The sequence below is a fragment of the Netta rufina genome (genome assembly GCF_964035555.1).
Source record: "Netta rufina genome assembly, chromosome: 3".
In the NCBI taxonomy this organism is placed as follows: Eukaryota; Metazoa; Chordata; class Aves; order Anseriformes; family Anatidae; genus Netta; species Netta rufina.
Genome location: NC_140125.1, coordinates 46,649,783 through 46,672,808, shown reverse-complemented (window position 1 = coordinate 46,672,808; position 23,026 = coordinate 46,649,783). Strand labels below are relative to the sequence as shown.

General features: G+C 40.7%; 1 protein-coding gene across 1 annotated transcript in view; it reads left to right on the top strand.

Moving 5' to 3' along the window:
- Positions 1-21,981, top strand: part of KIF25 (kinesin family member 25) — a gene marked incomplete at both ends in the record, with an annotated part of 40,504 nt that extends 18,523 nt beyond the window's left edge. Inside the window, 8 exons of the mRNA XM_084284352.1 lie at positions 471-538; positions 5,298-5,372; positions 9,752-9,901; positions 10,989-11,165; positions 15,069-15,220; positions 17,605-17,802; positions 20,413-20,568; positions 21,824-21,981. Of these exons, the coding sequence (XP_084140478.1) occupies positions 471-538; positions 5,298-5,372; positions 9,752-9,901; positions 10,989-11,165; positions 15,069-15,220; positions 17,605-17,802; positions 20,413-20,568; positions 21,824-21,981 (1,134 nt within the window). The remainder of the gene's footprint in view (positions 1-470; positions 539-5,297; positions 5,373-9,751; positions 9,902-10,988; positions 11,166-15,068; positions 15,221-17,604; positions 17,803-20,412; positions 20,569-21,823) is intronic.
- Positions 21,982-23,026: the final 1,045 nt, after the last annotated feature.

Below are 23,026 nucleotides of genomic sequence, written 5' to 3'. Positions count from 1 at the left end.
CCAACTTACAAAACTACTATATAATCCATATGGAAAGAGATTTCTACTAAAAACTCATGGAAATCTAGCAACTGTGTGACTGAAGTTTTTCCTGACAGTGTGGACTTGCATGATATGCTCTGAAATGTGCATCTTCTGCTCCGTTCTTGGCACAAACATTTATGAAAGCAATCTGAAAATGCACTGACCTCATAATACAAAAAGGCTCTTTTCCATTTTTCTACCTATGGTAGCAATTAGGGAGGTTAGATTTACTTTCCTGGGGTTTTCTAGGCACATAAAGTTTAGGTAATGGTTTGGATCTTTCTTTTGAGCATAAGTGCACACATTTTGTGTTGGTTGTTCTTTAATAATCTGAATCTGTTCTGAGATCCCTTCTTGCGGTCTTGCTAGTTCACTGCAGTGAAATAAATATTTCAGTTTTACACATGACTATGATATTAACTGTAAGTGTTTTGTTTTTCTCCTAGGAAACTGTTCTGGTAAAGTGTAGCCGTCCTGGTCATGCATCAATAAACAAGACTTTTCAGTTTGAAAGGTGGGTCGTCCTGTGTAGCAGTCTGGGTTGATGGAAGATATGTATAGTGAAGGCTAATTTTTTAGTAGGCATTGTTTAGAAAGTAATGTTCTTTATTATTTTTATTTTTTTTAATTCTTATCTGGTTTTCACATTCTTTCCACTATAGAATAATGCACTTCAGGATATAGATGCCACCCTCAGTCCTCCTTCTCAGTGAAGAATACTGATATGCCTGAGTCTGAAACCTGTCTAGAGACATATTTGAACCTTCTCACAGTCTAAGTACTTCTCACCATCCTTGGAGCATGTTGTGGGATAGCAAAACGTTATCCATTTAACCATAACCGTTAACCAGTTTTCAAGGTGCAGAATTGAGGTGGATTGCATGACTTCAGCTTTAGACATAAAGCATGACTGAGCCAGAAACCAAACTGGGGACTATTATGCTTCAATGTACAGTCGTGCTACTTAAAGTAGGCTGGAAATAGACAACTGGATAGAGTGGTGGCATGTAAATCAGTGCTCCTCTGAGAGAAAGGCTATGATGTGGTTACTTTCCCTGTTAGATGCCAAAGAACCCATATAGGTGTGAGAGATTTTGAATACACCAGCTGCGATAAGAGTTTTCATTGGTGTTTGTGCCATACTAGACACTGGGGATTCAGCTCACAAAACAGAAGCAGCAGGGAGTCAGGCTGGAAGGTGCCTCAGGTTCTTTCAGAATGGAGCTAACCGGAACCTCTGAAAACAGGAATGAAGACTTAAATTAATATGAGATCTTTGTAAAGCAAAAAATACAAAATTTTACTCCATGCCGTTTTTTCAAATAGAAATTTTGCTTTTCTGCACTATGTCTGTACGTTGCAATAACTCAAACAGTAAGTCTTCTCCTCTGGACCATGCTTCAAAACCCTGTGGAAACAGGACACATGAGCACAATCTCATGCTTCTTTGCTGAAGGCAAAGTTGATTTAAAGTCGACTGTATCCAACTTGAATTATTTGTCCTGGTCTAATCTTAAATTCTGAGCCTGTTTCAGCCCAAACTGCTGTCAGTTGGCTAAACGTTGTCATTTTTTCACCCTTCCTTTGTGGTGTCTTTCTAAGATGCTGCTTTTTTCTGCTCATGAAGATTGGGGACTGCTATTTTGTAGGTCACCAAATGACTGAAAATTCCTGAGATAATGCAAATCTTGGGGAACCTTTACTCACCCCATAGGTTACAGGACTCCCTTGATACAGGGCATATGTGATCTCTCAAGGTATACGGCACCTCTTGCGTTTGCTAAGCTACTTGAAGTAATTCCTTTCACCCTCTAGCTATACCTAACACAGCCATACTAGCTGAAATAAATGCAGAATAATGCTGGAATTCAGCTCTATAGAGCAACAATGTTATCGAGACAGGATGCCAGAGCTGCTGTGGCTCTGGACATGTGGTGTATATCCTGATAACCAGGAAAAGGGTTAAAAAAATGTAAATCCCCCAAAGAATGCAGTTCTTGGGGAATGTTTTTTCAGTGTCCCAGCACAGCTCTTTTTTTATAAACAGAAGAGCATATGGTTCTTATGAACTCAAAAATGTTTATTTTTTTAGCAATGTTTTATGGAACTAATAAATGTCAAAATATTTGATTTCAGCTCAGGAAGAAAATTCCAGCTTTCAGCATGTTATGCTTTTATAATTTTATTGGTGAATCAGTTAGCAAAATAAAAAGAAGCTCAAAATTTTCAAGGTAAAATTAACATTAATCACTACACAGGGACAAATCTGTCATCATTCTGGTAAAAATAACTGAGCTTATAGAAACAGATTCTCTGGATTTGCTATATCTTTCATGGTCTGGGATAGCTAATTGTGTGTCCATGCTTTAGCCAGTGCTGTGATTACAGTGTAGCATAAACTAGTTCAAGCCAAATTTAAACTGCTTCATTTGGGTACTGGTAGCATTTGAAGCACAGCAGCTAAAGTAGTGGCACTAAAATGGCTTTAGGAAGTTGAGTAAATATTTGGAGGAGTTATTGTAACATGGAGCCCCATGCCTTTCCTTTTGAGCTGCTACCAGTACCTGAACCTGGCATAGTTAGCTATGTCTGTACTGCTCTGCAGTGCAAACAAGACCACAAAAAATGGTTAGTTCTAGCTCTGGTTGTGGTTGGTTGCAATGTGTGCTCTAATAGACAGCAAAACCTGCCAAGAGCAACTGAAGAATTTTTGAATGTTCTTATCTCCTAAATATGTTTTAAATTTGGTGGTTGTTTTTGTTGTTGTTTGTTTTTGGTTTTGTTTTTTAACCTAGTAGCTCTGAGGGAGATGTTTTGATGTGTTAAGAAAAAAAAAATACAATTTCAACATAAATTGAGTTTGAGCCCTAGTTGGTTAAAATTCAGGAGTTAGTGCTAATGAATGTTTTGCTGATTGCAGATGATAAATGAAGCAGAGAAAAGAGTTTGGGAAAGTTTTTGCTTTTATATTGACCTGGAAGATTTGATGTGTAAAGCTTATTGAAGCATGTGCATGTATGCATGCAAAGCAAGGATGGAGTATTTATTCAGCGCTTGTGTCGTCCCAGTAAGAACTGTGCCACATCTCTGCATATTTGTTGGTTTCTCAGTTTAGTATGACAGCACGTCAGCGGAATGGCAAGACAAGCAGTATTCGACCGTCAGGCCAGAAAAGTGCTCATTTCCTGATTAAAGAGAGTACATTTTCATACAACTTACAATTAGACTGTGGAACGCTTTGCCACAGGATGTTATGCCAGGCCAAGAATTCAGCAAGATGCAAAAAAAAAATAATGACTTGAATGCTAATGCTAATAGTATTTTTTTTTCAGCAGACATTCAACTCATATTTCAGCTTTGAGAGCAGTTTACAGCTATTAAGGATTAAGATGAGACAGAGATTAATTATTCTGTCTCCAGCCACCATGGTGTTTCTTGTTTCTTCCCCTAGCCATTGTCAGAGACAAAATGCTGAACTAAGTGGTTTGGGTCTAATTCTGTATCTGTTTATCAGTGATCCCTCTGTACAGTCTTATTTGTGGAGAACATGAAAATGAAATCTATGTTTGTGTAGGCTCCAGACTGTAGTGGCCAGATCCTGGTCAAACATACAAGGAGACTTGAGTAAATGCTAAAAAAACAAACTGTGTTCTTCATGAAGTTAAGCTCTTAATATCATGTATTAGTGAGGTGTACTAGGATAGTATGCACACAGGGAAGTAACTACGTTTTATAATACTTGCTGCTACCAAAATTCCTGTTTCTAGTTAGTCATTTTACTATAATCTATAGAAAACACACACCACTTATTGGAAAAGAGAGCTAATCAAACTAAACCAAACCAAACAAACAAACAAACAAAAAAGATCCACACCAGAAAGATACCAGAAAAGGATGCTTTTTTCCAAATGTAAAGATTCATACCTCAAATTCTGAAGTGGTGGTTATGGTATTCATGTTTCAGATTCTGCCCATCTTCCATAAACAGCACTTGTTGCAGGCTTTAGTCTTGGGGAAGTTACTTTTTGATGTGCTAGAGAAACAATGAATGAGTTAGGATACCCATGTTTTGTGATCAGAATTTCCTGCCTTTGATGATTTCTTATTTTCAGGTCTTGGCTTTATGTTGTATGAAGTTATATTTGAAAGGGTTAGTGGAAAAAATTATTTGTACAGCCCTCTCTTACCTTATTTTTTCTTGAATTTGAAAACACATACGTAGTTGTTTTAGACATTGTTTTGGCCCAAGGGTTACACTGTCACTGCTCTTTTCTAACAGGTGGAATAAGTCAGTTAAATTGTCTTTCATTCACTTTAAAAATTAGTCTGAAATCCACATCACGACATAAAAGAAAGTCATCCCTCTGGTTATCATGGTGAGAAATGTTTATCTCAGAAAAGGTCGTTCAGCAGGGGTATGGATGGAAATACTTGAAGATGGTGCTGCCCACAAAGGTGGTTTCAATGTTAAACTTGACCTCAGGAGCCTCCGATTTCTGCTCTGCTACTGACTTTTCTGAGACAAGTCCCAGGGCAGATTTGCAGCCTCTGTGCATCTTTTTTCACATCTAAAGGAGGAGCACAACCTGACCACTTGCTTCCTTAGTGTGACACAAAGGAGACGCAGGCAGCAGGGATATCTCATAGTCTGGTATGTGGGAGAAAGAAAGATGGATCTGTACTGCCTGGAAAAGACTCTGTCTGCCAGAGAGGCTGACAAAAGGATTAAGACTAGCTCAGAGCACCACAAGTGTACGCCTGTAAATCATTCCCTCCAGTGCAGGCAGCAGATGCTCCAAAACAAAGCAGGAGAGAAGCTTGAAGGTCTCCTTTCCAGTCCCCTGGACTGCATCACAAAAAAGTTCTTTGGTGAATCCTGGCCCCTCTCCTGCTCCAAGGTTGTGTTCTGTAATGGACCATAGGCATGTTGGACATTCTTACACAACCCTTGGGACTTGTCAATGCACAGCTTTTTTCCCTCTACTGAACAAAGTGGTGACTCCCATGGCAGCTCAGCTCTTCCTCATTACCTTTTAATTTCCTGGCATAGGAAGTCAGGTTTGGAGCAGCAGTAAGCAGGTTTGATATGCCAGCTTCATACTGCCAAGCTAAATAAGTCTTCTAAAACCCAATCTGTAAGTGCTGTTGTCATAGAAATGCCAGCAGGTCACAAGCTTTATATCGTAGGCCTACATTTTCCCTAATCTGTTATCCTGTATTATGACAACATGTATTTCTTTTTCTTCAGTTAATCGTTGTACTTTGCTCCTCAGAGTTTACAGTGCTTTTGAATCTCAAGACACAGTATTTGCAGACGTGGCCCCTTTGCTAACATCTCTCCTGGATGGGTAAGTTTAAAGGTGGGAGTAAGAAAGCTAAAGGGTCATTGTCTACCGAAACCCATCAATTAAAAAGAATTACTTAGTAGTGGCTGTCCAGTCAAGTTCTGTGACTTTGCAGTTCCATTTTCCTGTCTTTTTCCTACTGAACAGAGTGAATGTTGTTTCTCTATATAAACATTGAAATCACTGTTCACAAAGTTTAGCACAGAAGACAAATTTGGAAAAAAAGTACTTCTGATGGAAGATGCTATCTTTTTTTCTTTGCTGTGTTTTGGTAGATTATGTTCTATAAATGTTTTTCAGTTACATACACAGTATAATATATACATCTTTTATATACATCTTTTCCAGAAGTACATTTATACATAAAATGCCTGCTGGGACACTCTGTGATCATCTGTTCTGTTGTTTTACATAGCACAAGCCATGGGAGGCTGTACAATCACTTCTTGGTTGAACCAAAATTGAGCGTCCTCAGCTGTAGTTCTAACACCCTGTGGGCATTTGGGTTAAAGCAGAATTCTGGTTTGAATACACTAGTGATCAGCTACAAAAAACAACAAATATGTGTAATTACTTTTAGGCACTGAAGTTCATTAAGTGTGACTTTTTTTTTTCATTTATACCAGAGCAGATTCAAGCTATTATCCAAAAGGAGCGTTGAAGTGCCTTAAGGTTTGAACTAAGATTTAAACAAAACTTCCTTTCTAACCTTTCTTTCTCTCTCTTCTCACCCCTGCTCCAATACCACTGGTATTTGTTGTAGACCTGTCATGGACCTGCTGTCCCCTGAAGAGGGCAAGGCAGCCAGCCCCTTTCCATCCACAGTGGCACAGCTGAACAGTGGCAATCCTTGCTCCTGGCAGCCTGCACACTGGAGTTTCCAAGTCTCTCCTTTTCTTACTGATATTTAAAAGCCGCCTAGCAGATGCCTATCAGGATACTGTGGATATTGGAAAACCCCTGATAACCCTTTATACATGCCACAGCAGGACCCTTAAGGGCTGTCTGGGGCAAGGGGAGTCCTGTATAGCCCATAAGGCACTTGTCTATTTTACCAAGGATAAGTAACCACAGTTGCCACAGTTGAGCAATCTAGGGACCACGAGGCTGAAGGATTTTGCAGAAGTCCTTATAACCGCTGTTTTCTTTCTCTAACCTTTCCTTTTGCAATGAAAGTAAGTTTGCTTTGGCTCAATATGTTGCCTATGTGTATTCGGACATTCCCGATCTGTACCTTGATCTGCTGGACTTCCAACTTTCTAACTGGCACGCTGAAAGAATCCTGCCCTAAAAGTTAGGATTTTTATATTAATTTAGGAAATGTTCTGTTATTGAAAACAAAAGAGCTGTCTTGTTCTTCCAGAAGTGTCATTTAAACAGAAGCAGATTTTCAGGGAAGGAGAGGCTGTGCACATGAGCCACGTTTCTGAGCAGCCTTCCCATCACAAATGTGAAACAGACGTACTTGGTCTGAACCTTGAACTTCTTTGCTGCTCCTGATTGTTTTAATCTGGTCTCCAAAGTGATCTGTAACAACTTAAAGGAGCGTTCCACTGTTTTTCTTTATTTTTCTTTTTTAATTAATCGATTCATTTTTCAGTATAAATACACAGGGAGAAAAGATTGTTCCATACGCAAAACAAATGAAGGTCAGCAGGCTTCAAAGTTTACAGTTAGCAATACAGGTCCAGCATGGGACTAAGAAAATATTTCCTTTCTTTACAACATTGAAAAATCAACCTTATTTATTTATTTTAAGGAATAATACATTTATACTCTTTTGATTTCCTTTAATAGTGATAACTTTCCTCCTAGTGCTAAATCCCCTATAGTGAACAGCCCCAGTCTTCTCAGGAGAGGAATATTACGAAGATATTGATATTCTAATTTGACAATAAAATCTTTTTTTAAACAATAACATAACTAATGGAGTGGAAAAAGAGAAACGTTGGGGCACACAGGTGAATCGTAACCTGAAATTTTCTAATTAGAAGCCTGACGATACAAGTGGCTTCGTGCTCTATTTGAAGCTGCTATGCTGAAAGCAGAACATCAGGAAAGTAAACTAGATAAATGTCAATCAGTCTTCTGTTGCTGCTTCTCCTTTTGTTGAATCACCCAAGTGAAAGTTCATTTGGGCTTGCTGAAATACTCTTTTGGCTTTGGTGGAGAGGTTATCAATGGCTTTATTTCTGATTTGCATCTTTTTCTTCAAGGTTACAAGTACCTGTCTACCTAGCTTTTGACCATACCATCTATATATCGTCAGAACTCCTTTGACCAACACGCATACTTTCTAACAAAAAGCAATTAAGGGAAATTTAAACAGTGGACTGTATGAAAGCTCAGAGACTTCTGAAAAAAAAAAAAGCTATTCTGTTTTTCCTAAGGAATACATCTACTTGCAAGCTTCTGGCTCCCTTTTTAGTTTCAAAGATCTCTTTCTGAATTTGAAGAGAGACTGGAAGTCTCAAGAAACTATGACTTGGCCAGCCAGTGTGCTATAAGGGGAGGGAACTCTGAAAATCGCTTGTTGTTAGCCTAGCCAGAGACTACCAAAATTTCTGGAAACTTTTCCAGTGATATAAATGCAATGAGAGTTACGTCAACAGTAAATACTTAGGGAAATCCCTTGTTTCAGATTTACAACTCTAATTTCTAGCACATTTTATTTTGCTAAACCGCTCTTGATTTTCAATTATAGTTCTCTCCTTTACCTCACCATACCTGTGATTAGACTTCTACTTTATACTCTACATCCTGAAGATGTGGGGAGATGTTATCGTAGGTTCACTGCCTGCAACTTTGACTTTGTTCCCTAGAAGGGGTATGCAGGTATTTGCTGTGTTGCCCACATTTCTTTCTAACGAAAGAAAGCTTTCTAAGTAATCCTCAAAAAAGAATTGCTTCTAGGCATATTTAATGTATATATATATTAAAAAGAAAAAAAAAAAAACTGCAAACATATTTCTCTGCAGTGGCAATATAAATATTTGATGACCTAAAACCATAAATTTAACACAATTAGATTAGATGCTCATTGAAATTTGTTGGTATGTGCTTGAAACAACATTTTTGATAAGAGGAGAAGCGTCGGATAACCAAAAGCAGCTGCTCAGGTCTGCCCACAGTGAAGCTAGAGCTTAAGCAATAAAATTTTACCTCTGCCAAACAAGGACCAAGCCCATTTCTGCAACTCTAGTCAAGCAGAAATTTCAGCATACTGCAGAGCACTCCTAGTGCGTGGAGAGCCTGCTAATGTTATGTCTCGGAACAAACAAGATAGATAGTCCAGTGAAGGAGCAGTCCTGTCAGCATAACTGCACGTCTTCCAATAGTTTTTGCTGGCACAGGTCTGTGTTCAACACCAAGGTGCTGGCAGCTGCTGCAGAGTAGGCACAGCCAAGCAGGGACCAATCCTCAGCTGCACAGGGCAGCCTTGCTCCTCGCTATGGAGTAGTACTGTGGCTGGACACAGCATATCTGCCCACTTGTTTTGCTTCTGATGTTTGATCCAATTACCTTAGAAACACACTTTGGGGATAGGATTCCTATATCTAAATTCAGATGCCACTCTCACAGCCCTCCACACCCAACCTCAAGGCTCTGAAATGTCTGTAAGTATATCTGTCGATTTGTTTTTTCCAGTATAGAAAAACATTTTCAGAGTTCACATGTCTACTCCAGAAGATGATGAATTGTGTTTCACAGGTGCCTGTACCTCTGCAGTGACATTGCACATTTTCACCTTCTACAAGTCCGTGTCAGAGCAGTTCCTCCCACCGTTATTGCAGAGTAGCCTTCATGTTCATTCTTTTTTGATCTTTGGTTTAAAATGTGTGCCTCTTACTGCTAGGGCTGTCTGGCCTTTCCCAGTGGCTGAGGGCTCTGACCGAAGAGCCTTCCTGAAACAACTGTGAGAGCTGAAGAGTTTACTGTTCCCAGCTGTTAAGACATTAGTGCTGCGGTTTGCAGCACAGCACCGTAAGACAAATCAAACCCAGTGATGGTTTACTTTAAAACACTGCACTGTAAACCGCAGCGGTTCAGGAGCTGATAAACAAGAAGCTGAGCAGTGCACGAACTGGAAGTTGGGCAGACAGGAGGTCTAACATCATCAATCATCCCAAGATAAGCATCCCTGTTTTTGTCAGTTCCCTGCCCTTCAGATGTGCTTAAAAAATAAAAACACGTATAGGAGATGTTATGAGCAGTACTTTAATTTCTGTCATATTTTTAGATAGCCAGAAAAAAAGCTGCAGGGGCAGTATGTTTATTATATTTATTTCAGTTACTGTTCCCAATTTGTTTGGGTTTTAACTTGGTAGCTTACACACACATTTGGTAATGGTAAAATAAATGAAGGCCCTTTTGATTTTCAGGTACAATGTGTGTATTATGGCTTATGGGCAGACTGGGAGTGGAAAGACATACACGATGTTGGGACCACAGTTAGAAGAGAACTTTGCATTTGCCTTGGAAGATGAATCAGAACTTGGAATTATTCCTCGAGCTACCCAAGAAGTGTTCAGGTAACACTAACCTGGTAATAGCAACCTAAGTAAAGACTTGCTTATGGACCTTTCACCTTAAACATTATAGAAAGGATGAAAAAATGTTTGTAATGTATTTATTTTTACAGATACCAGTTTCACAACTGTTAATATTTATAGCATCTCTGACTGCCAATCCATATTTGAAATACAACTCTTTTCTAGTCTCTAGCTTAGTCTGTTTTTCTAAGAAAATAAGGCTATGCAATTTCACTGTGTACATCTGCCCATCTGTCTTTCAGACTCCTTTAACTTTTGAATAGGATTCAACCATAGTTGTGCAAATCCAAACGATAATTAAGTTCTTAGAAGTTTTGTGAAAATTGACAGTTGGAATAGATGAAAAGGATCCAGGATAGAACCCAGTCCCCAAGAATTGTAGTGGAGTTTTTAACCACTATCTGTTTTCTCTAGAAAACTAGATTTTTTAGTTGAACCTAGTGTGTGATTTGAACTGATGTGCTGCTACATTATAATAGAAGAGTCATTAGAGGTTTTTTCAGCTAAGCCTGTTTCTTTTGGAGAAGAGTGTAAGCTAAATCAAAAGAGCCAAATTTGCACCAGAACAATTGTATCTAACTGTAAGTACTCTCCTGAATAAAAAAATCCCTTAATTAATTTATGAATTTTCTGAGCTTTTGGACAGATAGCCCATTACAGATCTAGCTGGGCAGTTTAGCATCTCTCTCTGCTCATTGCCTGCACTCTGGCAGAGTTTATCATACCTTGAGCTCTGAATGCAGTAACCTCCAGCAGAGCAATGGTATGAAAAATTTAGAGGAGAGTGTGGGGTTAGTAGAGAAAAACAATTTAAGCTGGCACAGCTGTTTGGAAAATGAATGTTTACTTAGTGCTTCATGTATAATTTAACTGTATAGTCTGATTTTTCAGCTGAACATTAGCATGTGGGTGAGGCAAAGTCATGACTGTGGATATTTAATAAGCACTTTTATCAGATTGTTAATTAGATTACAATTAAAGAACAGTTCTTTATAAACAGATCGTCCACTTGAGGTTTGACTTTAGCTTTCTTCATTTGTTGTTTTTTCCTATTTTTATTCTCCAGACTTATTTCAGAAAAGCCACCAGGAAGTTACTGGGTTGAGGTTTCTGTTGTAGAAGTGTATAATAATGAAATTTTTGATCTTCTGGCCAAAGACAGTTGTGGAAAAGTATTTGGCGTCAAACGTGATGTTGTCACAACCAGAGAAGGAAAGAGCAACGTTCCATTGCTTACATACGAGTGAGTGCACAATTTGATCTTTATCATCTGATCATGATGCAGTGTCTGTGTGATGCACAGCTGTCATAAAATTCCATTTTAAATGTCAGGCATTGCTTCTAAACAATGAGTTCTTACCATATGGAAAAGAAAAAACTGGGTGGTTCTCACTGTCTACAAGACTGCAAATGTCAAAATTCTCTGAGCATTATCAGTATAATGAGTTTGGGGTCCTTACGCTCAGAATATCTGAAGAGAGCCGTATACTTCATTGCTGCTGAAATTTCATAGGGTGTCTTGTCAGCTGTAGGAAAAGAAGGAATGACCCAATCACAAAGCACTTTCCCTTTGGTCTTACTAAATGATAAATTTTAGATTATAGTGGAAATGGATGTACTTTTTTTTTTTTTTTTTTAGGTTTTAAAGCAGCTGTAAAGTTAGCTTTCTCTACACAAATTGGGTTTAAAAATACTTTCGAAAGATCATTTAAAGTCATCTTTTAATATAAATACCCATCTTGCACTGTCTAGTATTCTGCTTTTGTAATTGGAGACATTAAAGTGGGAATTGAGATGCTGGCATTTGAACCTTCCCAGCATTCAGGCATGTGGTAAGATTGATTCTTACTTATGTCTTGTGGCCTTGGAGGGAGACCTGAAGTGATTAAGGCTACAGCTCTACTTGTATTGTTTCCTTGTATGTCCTGAGCATTACAAAAGCTTGTCCTAGTGTATGTAGGAATGGCTCTTGATGTTACATGTGTGTAGCATACAAAGCAAATATATAATTCTTGTTATATATAACACACCTTAACTAATTAAATGATGAAAATACCATGTTGATAACAATTCATATATTAACAAGAGTAAGTCTGTTTCAGATGCTTTATTTTAGTAACAGGGGCACTGTTTATGCTATTATTAAATCAACTTTAATAAAAACAAGTGTTGACAAGCAGCACTTGTGGCACCAGAGTGGTACCAGATGCTACCCAGTGTAAGTAAGCTACTGAACATCTCACTGTGAGCGCCCAGAACATGAACAGATTCCACAAGGAACATTTCTGCTTGTGCACGACATGGAGGTCTAGCAACTTTAAAGAAAAATGTTGGTTTTTGGGCAGATAAATTTGTATTAAGCATCTTGCCTTATTGAAATGTTAAGCACAGTTTTGCAGCATTCTATATTTCTGAGGGAAACAAGATTTTTTTCTTTACTTCTCTATCATAATACTTGTCACAGTCTAATCCCTACTTTTCCAGGAGGAACTGGAAGTCAGATATGAGAAGCATTTTCCCTGCCTGAGTTAAAACAAAATGCATGTTCAGTAGAAATAACCGAGGGCAGTATTTTTATCTTGTGGGACTTAAGCCACATAAGCAGACTAGTTGTTGTTTGTCCACTGGGTTCATGATACTGTCATAAAGCCTTGATAAAAATACACTCTCACTGGCTTCTCCATATGTCCAGTAAAGTACAGAGTAGTCTCTTTTCTGTTAACATGAAAAGAAAAAGAAAAACTCCTTCAGAAGTGATTTGTGTGGAGCCCAACCTGTGTGTGCCGAATCCTTCTTGAAGCAGCTAACCTTGCACATTTGACTAGAGAAGGAAGGAACTGTACAACTTGGGAAATGCAAATGGGTGCACATAGATTGGGTATGATGGAAGTGGAATACTTTTTCCTGCTTTGCCAGAAGCTCCAAATAATTTTTAGTTATGGCATTTCAAGATGCTGTCCTGAACTCATTCCTGAAAGTATCCTACCCATTTTCTTTCCCAAGGGAAGCTTTGTATAGTTAGCAGGTGCATAGAGAAGAGAAAGGTTCTCTTTCCTAAGCTTTGGAGAAGGGAGAGGCATCGCTGGATTTGTGCCACAGAGATGGGAACTAGAATCAGCAGAGAGGTTTCATTTCACCTTCTATTTCATGAAATGGCTGCAGTGTTTATTTCTCTAAATTTTAATTTATGAAAAAAGAACCTGGAGCCTTGAGATAAGCATCTCTTAAGAACACATCCCAATCACTTGGTAAATACTCAGTTCTAATGCATATATAAATAAGAATATGGACTTGTATCTCAATTACAATGCAAGCAGCAAAAAGTCCAATTGATAAACAAGCTATATCAATAATTACACAGAAAGGTTAATAAGAAAGGGCAAAGCCAAACAAAGTAAGGGAACCATTGAATGAAGCCACCCAGCTGCCTGAAATCTCAAGTAAACAGATGGTGCTTTGAATAAAAACACACCCTCATTTGTGATAATATTTCATCTAGAATATATTGGCCTGCTGGGTCTCACTGGCTTCTCCGTGTGTCCATTAAAGTACAGTAGTCTCCTTCCTGTTAACACGGACATCCTACCGAATGACAAAAACCTCAGTCTCTTTCTTCTTTTATGAATTGGTTGACTTTGGAGAACATTCAGCATCAAATTTTTAACCTAACCACAACAGAGCTGTAGGATCTGGTTCAGGAACAGGGGGTACACAGAGTGACAAAGCAGCAGAGGCTTTTTTTTTTTTTTTTACCATCACTCCTGCTGAGAAGCTGCTGTGACAGGCACGCAGCACTGTGCTGGGGATGCTGCTCAGCCCCAAAGTCAATCGTGTTTTCCTAGTAGGTGCCCAGCACTGACTGCATGCCCCAGGCTTATCTTCTGCAAACTGTTTGGAGCACAGCAGCACTGACCACTTGCCAGAGCACAGCGACAGGAGCTTGCAGAAGCCGACTGCCTGTTGGTACATCCTCGTGAAGGCTGCTCACCTCCCCAGGCATCCAGTCCCGGCTGATCAGCCGCTGGAAGATGCAGCTCAGAACTCAGGAAGGCAGGACCTGTCCCCTTGGACTTGAGGCACCAGTCAGATCCCCCAGTGTGAGGCTCTGCCCTCTCTGACGGTAGGAACTAGAGCCACAGCTGCCCTGCTGCTGCCAGCTCAGCTGAACCAGGGAGACATCATGGGCACAGGGGCAGAGCTAGTGCACGGGATGCCAGCACACATGGCATAGGACTGGTAGACTGAAGGCTGCTGTGGCCATTTAGCTCCTGCAGCCATATTTTAGAGCGTCACTGGTTTACAGAGGGCACTGGTTTTAAGTAGCTGCTTTAAGTGTGTGTAGGTATGGTGTAGCTAAGAGTTTTTCTCTTCTTCAGATGTCTTTGCTTTATTTTTAGAGCAAATTGTTTTATCTGATTATAGTTCTTTTTTTCCTTTGAACTCTTCAAGTAGTGCTCTTCATATCACAAAGTATATTTGTGCCCCGCGTGACTTTCACAGCCAAATCAAAGGCAAGAAGGCCTTGCCTTTTATCACATGCTTGCTTTTGCTGATTGCAGCGATGTGGAACCAGGTCTGTAGCAAGCAGCCTCTTAGGAGAGTTATTAAGGTGTGTTATATCTGGTGTGTTTCAAAGTATTCAGTAACCAGGCTGTGCTGTGCAGTCATAATAATTTATATCCCCATCTAGAACTACTAATGTTTATGTGATGCAACTTGAGTGATTATTGAAGGAAGCAGTGCAGCAAAAGAAGAAGGTAGGCAATCTTGACTCATTTGTTTTTAACACTGAAAATCTGGGGAAAATCATAGTGTCTTTTTTACTTTGCTTAATCATTTGATTTCGCTCTCTGTGTCAGGTTTTCTTCCCTACAATTGGTCATATTTGCAGTATTTCAACTGGAAAATAAAATGGATAGTATAAGATAAAACGGTCTACAAAAATTTCTGACACTTTGCTGGTCTACACCACAGCTACTTGTGTGGCTCAAAACTGAGATTAGTTCTGGGGCAGAATTAAGAAGAGTACAAGGAGTTAGAAGAGCAAGAAGTGGAAATGCTCAAATTCCAGTCTGAGTTACCAGCTTTCTCATGTCATTTTTACTGTGAATCAGTTCAACCTTCTGCTTGTTCCTTTACTTCCTAGGACTGTTGAAAATGCGTCTGAATTTTTGCATCTGGTTATCAAAGGCCTACAGCTACGAGTCAGGCACCCAACGCTAGTGCATGCTCATTCCTCTCGTTCTCATCTGGTTGTTACGCTGACCATAACCACAGTTGTCTCTGGAGATAGCTTTGGTAAGGAGGATGTTACTAAAACACTTTGTGAGACAGTTCTTTTTGAAAAACAGCCTGTGGACTTTGACGTTTTCATAGTGGTCTTTCTTCCTTTTTCCAGTGCTTAATATATTCCCTCAGTCCTTTAACTTCTAAATACCTTCTTAAATAACTGACCAGTTTGATTTCTCAATGCTAATGGTTTTCTTAGAAGCTTTCATAGAAACTTTTAACTTCACATCTCTCGACTTACAGAGTTCCTGAAGCTTTATATCATGAAACAACTAATAAAATAAATAGTATCAGTAAGATAGATGCTCAAATAGAGTGGTTAAGTCCCTTTGTACGATGTATCGTATTATCCACGCAAACCTAGCATTTTCATGCAAAGTTTGAGGTGAAGCCAACCACATGTTTTAGGGCTCAGCATAAGCTGTTGGTGACAAAATTATTTTTACCTGCTGCCTTGCAAAAATGTCCATTAAATTCAGAACCTCTTGAACTGTTAGTAACAGGCCACGGTAGGAGCAGACAGCATAGCTGTCCTATTTAGCGCGGCAAAACCTGTATTGCTACTTTTCATTACCACACCAAGACTTACCAGTTTATTGCTTTAGGAATAACTTCAGCTTTGGGGGATTAACTTTGTTTTCTTTTCCTTATGTTGTAATTAGACTCTGTTTCCAGTGCTGTGGTCCGTCTCCTTCATACTCTGCAACAACAATATGGTTTTAGAAAGTGGAAAATATTTAACATTTTTTCCCCTAGATTGCTATCGGAAATTAAACCGACAATATTAGCAAAACAGAACAAACAGTACCCTGGCTTACCTATGGCCCTTGCCAAAAGACACAGCTCCTTCACATGCTGCAGCTCTATGGTTCCAGATGTTAGCTCTGCCCAGTTCCAGATTCTTGTCAATCATAGAGATGTTCAAAACACAGAGTGTTCGCACCACTGGCACACCAGCCATCTCATCTAGTCCAGGCTTCCCTTTGCCCTTTCTAATTGCTGTCACCCTACTGCATCTGGCAACAAAACTCCACAGACACCTCTAGTCGGTGGTGAATGCAGACTCAGGCTTTCAGCTTACAGTGCATGGGTGAAGGTGAGCAAGGTGAGCAATACAGGGGAGGAAAGCAGCATTGCAAATGGATCTCTGTAGCTGTTTGACACTGCATTCTGTCTGTTTAAAAGGAGCAATTCCTGGTTTACAAGTCAGGTGCAATTGTCAAATATCTCAAAACTGGAGACCTCAGTCACTAAATAAAAAGTCTCTGATGAGTTCTGCACTGAAAGCCAGGTTGACAAGCAAGCACTTTCTCACGTTTGATGAAGGTCTTCTTACATTTTGTTTCAGTAATATCTATTGTTTGAGGAGAGCAGATAGTTTGTTTCTTCATCTCAAACTGGAGAGGACTGAGAACACTTATTTTTACACTGGTTGTCCTGAAGCCATTTATTTTGTGTAAACCAACACAGCTGCCCAGTCTACAGAGTGAACAGCTACACTGGCTATTAGCAACAGGCGAGCTGGAGAGGTACAGAGCTCTACAGCCCAGTTCAGTCTCCTCTTTATTCAAGTTTTGCAGCTGTGAACTTTCTACTTTTGCAAGTAGGCTCAAGTCTTCAAGAGAGTCGCTTATCTCTATTACCTATAGCAGAGTGTGCGCCTTTTTTCTTATACATCTTTCTTCACAAAAGAGAAGGGTGTGGATGATTAAAAAAAAAAAATGAAGAAAAAACTTGTTTAGGGAAAGCCATTTTGCACACGTTCTTGCTAAGCTGATGTCACAGCAGCTTTTCCAGAGAACCCGTCTTCCTCCTCCTTCCCAGCAGACAGAGGAAGCCAGATGCTGCTGCTAAGGAAGAGGAAGGATATGAAGATGCAGCAGTGGGCTATGATGGCTGAAGGAGGTCCACAGGGAACAACAGCAAAAGACAGAACAGAAGAGGCAGGATGAACTTTTTTCTTTTTTCTTTTCTTCCCCCCAGAGCACCAGCAGAGAATGTTTCAAAGGCTGAGAAACAGATTTCAGAACTTACTGCTCCCAAGCATCCAAAATCACACTTTGTTTGCAGTCAGTCTAAAACATGAAAAAAAGTGCCTCTTTAAAGTCCTTACTGGACTCCTGTTCCTTGTTTTCCATGTTGAAGTGCAAACAGTGAGGATATTATATACAATACAACCTACACCAAGTCTTGTTATCAATCTGTTGGATACGGAAAACCTTAATTAAGATAGAAAAAGCTCTACAGCTTGCCCACGCCATTGACTCTGACTCATGTAATGCTTTAGTTAGAACAGCCTGATATTGTACTTCCCCCACTGATGCCCCACTTTTTTCTCCATCTCAATTTCCAGTGCCAATACGAAGCTCTCATTTGTTTTTTCCATTAACCAGGTACTTCATGGGAAGATGAACAAATCAGTCAGAGACTAAATAAAGAGTTTTCCTGCACCTATCCACAAAAAACAAGAGAGAATAGATCCACCTCTTCTTCCAGAGCCTCTTCCCCAGCACAGCTTGAAGCAACTGAGAAACCGAAGCAAGTCAGAACCAGACTGCAGCTGGTGGATCTGGCGGGCAGCGAGTGTGTCGGTAAGCAAACGCGGCCGCTTCTGACAAAGCTGTTAGGAATGATGGGCATGGATCCTCCCACACGGGGATTAAAACGTTTACATTGAGCTCCTCGTGTAGAAATATGTGCTACCCTGCCTTCACGCAGGGGTGGTTTAAACACAGATCCTGAAATAACAAAGTTTTGAGGCCCGATTGTTCCAGTTTTACGCTGATACTGTTTAACCAAAAAGCTGGCTGCATAAGCCTGAAATAAGCCCAGGGCGGTTTCCCCTATCATAAGTATATTACTGGTGCAGATTGGTTTTATTAGGCCTGTTTTTCTACTCTGAAAATTACCATGTCTTTGTACAGGAATGTTTAAAGTGCAGAAATTATTTAAATATTACAAATGTCTGTAATAATTGATATCACTATTTTTCTGCCTTAGTGCAGAGAAAGTCTTGAAGGAAGTTAGTGTTGAAAAGATAATATTGCTTTTGTTGTTTCTTCAAAGCATTTTCTTCCTCCCCCTTCCTCTAGGCACACAATAATTTCAGAAACTTGATTATTTCCTAAAGGACAAGCTTTCTTACCAAGAAAAGCCATGCAGCCAAATGCACTATTCCAGAAATAATGTTTTGAAAACTGAACTAGCATTATGAAAGAGTCCTTTACATTACTGCCAAGAATTCTTGCTGTTCCTCACTGTTAAACTTTTGTTCTACAAAAAAGCCTAATATAATACATTATTTTTCCATTTGCTCCCAGTGCTGGAAATTGTTTGGTAAACATGTAATTGAGCAATGTTGTGTGGGTTTTTCTTCTCTCAGTTCAACCAGGACAAACATTTACTTGGTTTGGGGCTCGGCAGGCTCACTCTCATCAGTATTAGATGTGGACCAGCACATGCGGTAGATGAACCTCTGCCACCGGCTGCACTGGTGGAGATTTGAAGATGCCAGACTTACTCTGATGAAAGCGAGGGCAGCTATTAACTTGTAATTCTTTTTAAATGTAGACAAGTCTAAGTGAGCAGAAGTACAGCAGCCATCACGCACGTTTAAGATGTACATCAGCGCTTTGGCTTGCTGGTGCCACAGCTGTCCTGAGCCCTTACACCAGTTCCAAGCTAAGTCATCCCTTCCTAGCAAACAGCCTCAGTTTGAAAGCAGCTAAATGCTTTGGGGAAGTTCATCTGACCAAACACAGATACGAGTGGTTTAAATGGGTACCCCCCTGACCTATTTGCAGTTTTTGCTTTACAGTGACAGCTACTTGTTTAGGCGCCCCTCTTCAGCCTAGAGATAGCTGTAGACAGAGACCCAAGTCTACAGTTAGTCTGAGATGCATTGTACATGTATCTCAGATTATTGTCCACCCTGTGGCAGGGTTTGCCGAGTGGTTTTGCTCTGTGCCTCTCTGCCAAGAGGCTCCACCATTCCAGCCCCATCCTGCCCCATTTCTACAGCCCTCTGCCCTGGCTTCTGTGGTTATTTTTGCCGTAACCATACCTTTCCACATTTGTCTCTTGAACACCTCTCTTGTTCTCCCAGTTTGGAAAATGCTGCTCTGAAGGAGCAACAAGATCCCTGGCCTCTCTCTGTGGCTGGAGGCGGGACAGAAGACAGTTAAAGAAACCCTGAGCCCTTTCTGACCCCACCATCAGCTCTGCCTAGCATGGATCCTGTGCTCTGGGTAGTGATAAATGACTGCAGATCCATGTGTAGCTCTTCCACTATCCTGAAGAAAGGCTGAATTTGAATAATAGGCTGCTAAACGCTAATAGCAAGTTTCTCTACCCCAAATGGTAGAGTTAAGGACAGGAGAAGTTACTCTTAACTGGATGCTCATCCAGACTGATCAATGAGTTGAGATCGCAGTGCCTTTGTAAATTGGTGCAACTTGATGAGCAGACAACACCCTTTCTGACGCTGTTTGAGGTCAGTGCAGATAGTTACAGACCACCATGCTGGGTGGATGGTAAAAGGACATCGTTTTCCTGCGTGACCAACCATGACAAATCATACCGTAAAGAACAGCATCTCACAGGCTTTGGTGAGCATAAACCTCTCACACGTATGGCTGCTGTACAGTTCTGTTTCTGCAGGTAATGCTGTCAGTGCCACTCTTGTTCCTCCTAAGAGTTACAGACTGGGCAGTTAGCTGTTATGAAAACGGTGGAACACACCAGCCTTCTCTCCCAAGGCGCCGTGGCCTGCTGTTTTCAAAAGCAGTGCTGTCTTGTCCGACCTTACGGTGTTCCTACTTTCTCAGTTCCCTGTTGTGATACATACGGAGCCAAGATGCATTGTACAGCTGAAGGCATCAGCTTCAACATGAGGTACTCCAAACCATCTGCAGGCACTGAACCTTCTTTAACCTTCCTTCAGACGAGCAGAAACGCTGCACAATGGGTTTGCACTCTGCAGTAAGCAACCGCTGCATCTTGCCTTTGGCATGGGTGGACTGGCCTGCAGTAAGCAACCGCTGCATCTTGCCTTTGGCATGGGTGGACTGGAAGTCACGGCTCAGAATCTGTGTTTAAAAACATCGTGTCTGAAGTGTGTGATACAGCAACAGAATTTCTCACAGATTACAGTCGAAGCAGCTTTACTTGCTCTCACCATTGCCTTTTTCTCCACGTGTTAGGCATGTCTGGAGTGACAGGTGCAGCACTGAGAGAGACGTCCTTCATTAACCGCAGCCTGTCCGCCCTGGCCGACGTCCTCGGAGCGATAGCGGAGCAACGATCTCACGTCCCCTACCGAAACAGCAAACTCACACATCTGCTCCAGGACTCTGTAGGTAAGGAAGTATTCTGGCTTTCGTTTAACAACATAGACTTAATTTCCCAGTCTTTTCCCCTCCTTTGTTGTGTAAAGCCAGAGGAGGATCGTGCAGTGACACTCCTCCTATGTGCGCCTCTGTTCGCAGGTGCAGTGTGACTGCACAGCTCCGGGAGTACAGGGAGAGCTCTGAATTTGGCAAAGCCCTCCTGTTTGCCAAGGTTCAGTTTATGAATGCATTTAGAATAATCACATCTCTATCAGGATAGTGAAGGGTAATGATTGCACCTCACTGGTGTTTCAGGTCGTGTACACTCTCAAGTTAAGCTTCAGTCTTTACTACTACAGCGTGCAGCCATGCATTTGCACGTTCCTTAATATTGGGCCCTGAAGCAGTAGGACAAAGGAGAGAGACCCCAGAACATATGCATGGTGCTATACTATGACTCTTTGTATCTGGGTCACCTCTTCCTCTCTAGCTCCTCCTCTGTGCAGAAATAATTTTAAAGCAAGTGGAATTCCCTCAGTACTGTTGGATCGCTGTCAGTCCATGGGGTAGTCCATTCTTCTTCTGCCGGAAAGCATCAGCCCTCGTGCTTTTAGTCTCCAGTTCAAAGCTTTGGCAGTGACTCAGGTAATAGCTCTGCAGAGTTTCTGAAAGACTATGCACTGTGCTTGAACTTCTAATTTCACCTACTGCTAGAGTCCATCCTGTGAAAGGGGAAAGCCAAAGAAACAAGTCCAGGAGCTAAGATGTGTGGGGGGCACCGAGCCTGGTTTTAACCACATCTGTCTGGTGCATGACCTGGGTGACACTGTTTACATGAAGTGTTGAGAGTAGCGATTTCCTTGTTTGCTTGATCATTCTTTGAACTTTTAGTAAATCTGTTTTGCTTTTTTGTCACAAACATGATAAAAAAAAAAAAAAGCCACACAAAGAAGATCCTGAATTCGCAATCATTTGACAAAGCTTAATGAAGTGTCCAGACCTTAAGATACACGCAGACTAACTGGTGATGCTGTAAGGGAAAAAAAAAAAACCTATATTACAAATTACGAAGTGTTTATCCTACTGAAAAAAGCATCATATTGGTAGACATAAGCTTCATTTTAAGGAGTTGCCTGTTTTCAGTAGCCTTCTTCATGTTGTCTTCTGCTTCATAAAAGCACTGGCAGCCTATGCTGGTCACTATGTACATCAGTACATTACTGGTGCATAACTTACTGAAAATAACAAGATAAATGACCATGTTTGGGCTTTTTCCTGCTTCCAGGAGGTGATGCCAAACTGCTGGTGATGCTGTGCATCTCTCCCGACCAGAAGTACTTGACAGAATCTCTGCAGTCTCTGGGATTTGGAACTCGTGCTCGGCAAGTTCAGAGAGGACAGATAAAGAAAAAAAATCTCCCAGTGCAGAGTAAAGCAAAATAAAACCTAAGACTCCCATGGATTAAAGTATTATTAATGAGTTCCTCAGGCTGAAATGTATATCGTTGTCCTAAAACCGTTCTTTTAGATATCAACTGCCAGATAAAATAAGCAATCCTCAACATGGCATTAGTAAGCCATAAACCTGCTGATAATGTTCTAGCTCCAAAGATAATAACAAGAATTGACAACAGCTACCAACCATGGTGGACTCTCATAGAAATAAATCAGGCTTTCTTAGGAAAGCTACTTCAAGACATAGTTTTGGCAATGTGTTTCCTCAAGGCAAGTAAGTAGAACTAAGTCAACAGACCCCTGATTTAGGATGTCTCGCTTCTGAAAGGCCAAGGCTGCCTTCTGTTTTCTCAGTAGAAGGCAGGAGTCTGAACAGCATTCCAGTGCTTCAGAGCAGCAAATGAAATACTTCCTCACAGTTTACATTAAAATGAGACACACCATCACGGCTCGCTCTTCTGTCTCGCGTGGATGGGGTCATTCCCGATGCACTGTCAACTGTGAAAGGAACCCATCAGCTGTACTGAATGGAGTTCTGCTCTCTGGTTTTAGGTATGGAATAACAGCACTAGTGAGATGGAGAAAAAGGAGTAAGGCTACAGCTGTTATCCCCCTGGAACGGAGCTTAGGAAGCAAGTGAGGGGTCACACAGCTTTTTGAAAACACGTTCAGGTTAAGTGGGTGGAGCGAATCCCAGCTCTGCTGGGTTCACTATGACTACAGCTTTGCCTCTTGTTTGTTTGCTCACTCCATGAGGGCTGAAGGACCCAGAACTACAGATCCTAATGGCTAACGGGACCTAATTCCTACACCCATTTCAGTGGCAGTCCTGCTTGTTGTTTCAGTTGCATTTCCAAAGTTAACCACACCACAACATTGAAGTTGTCCGCACACTCTAACAGCATAAATACACGCCTCCCATCTATCAAATGAATAAAACACCAAGAACCCAGCTCATGATATGATGCTAGTCATCCTCAAGAGGCTTTTACACTCCTTCAGCAATAGTGAAACGACATCACACGGGGTTAGT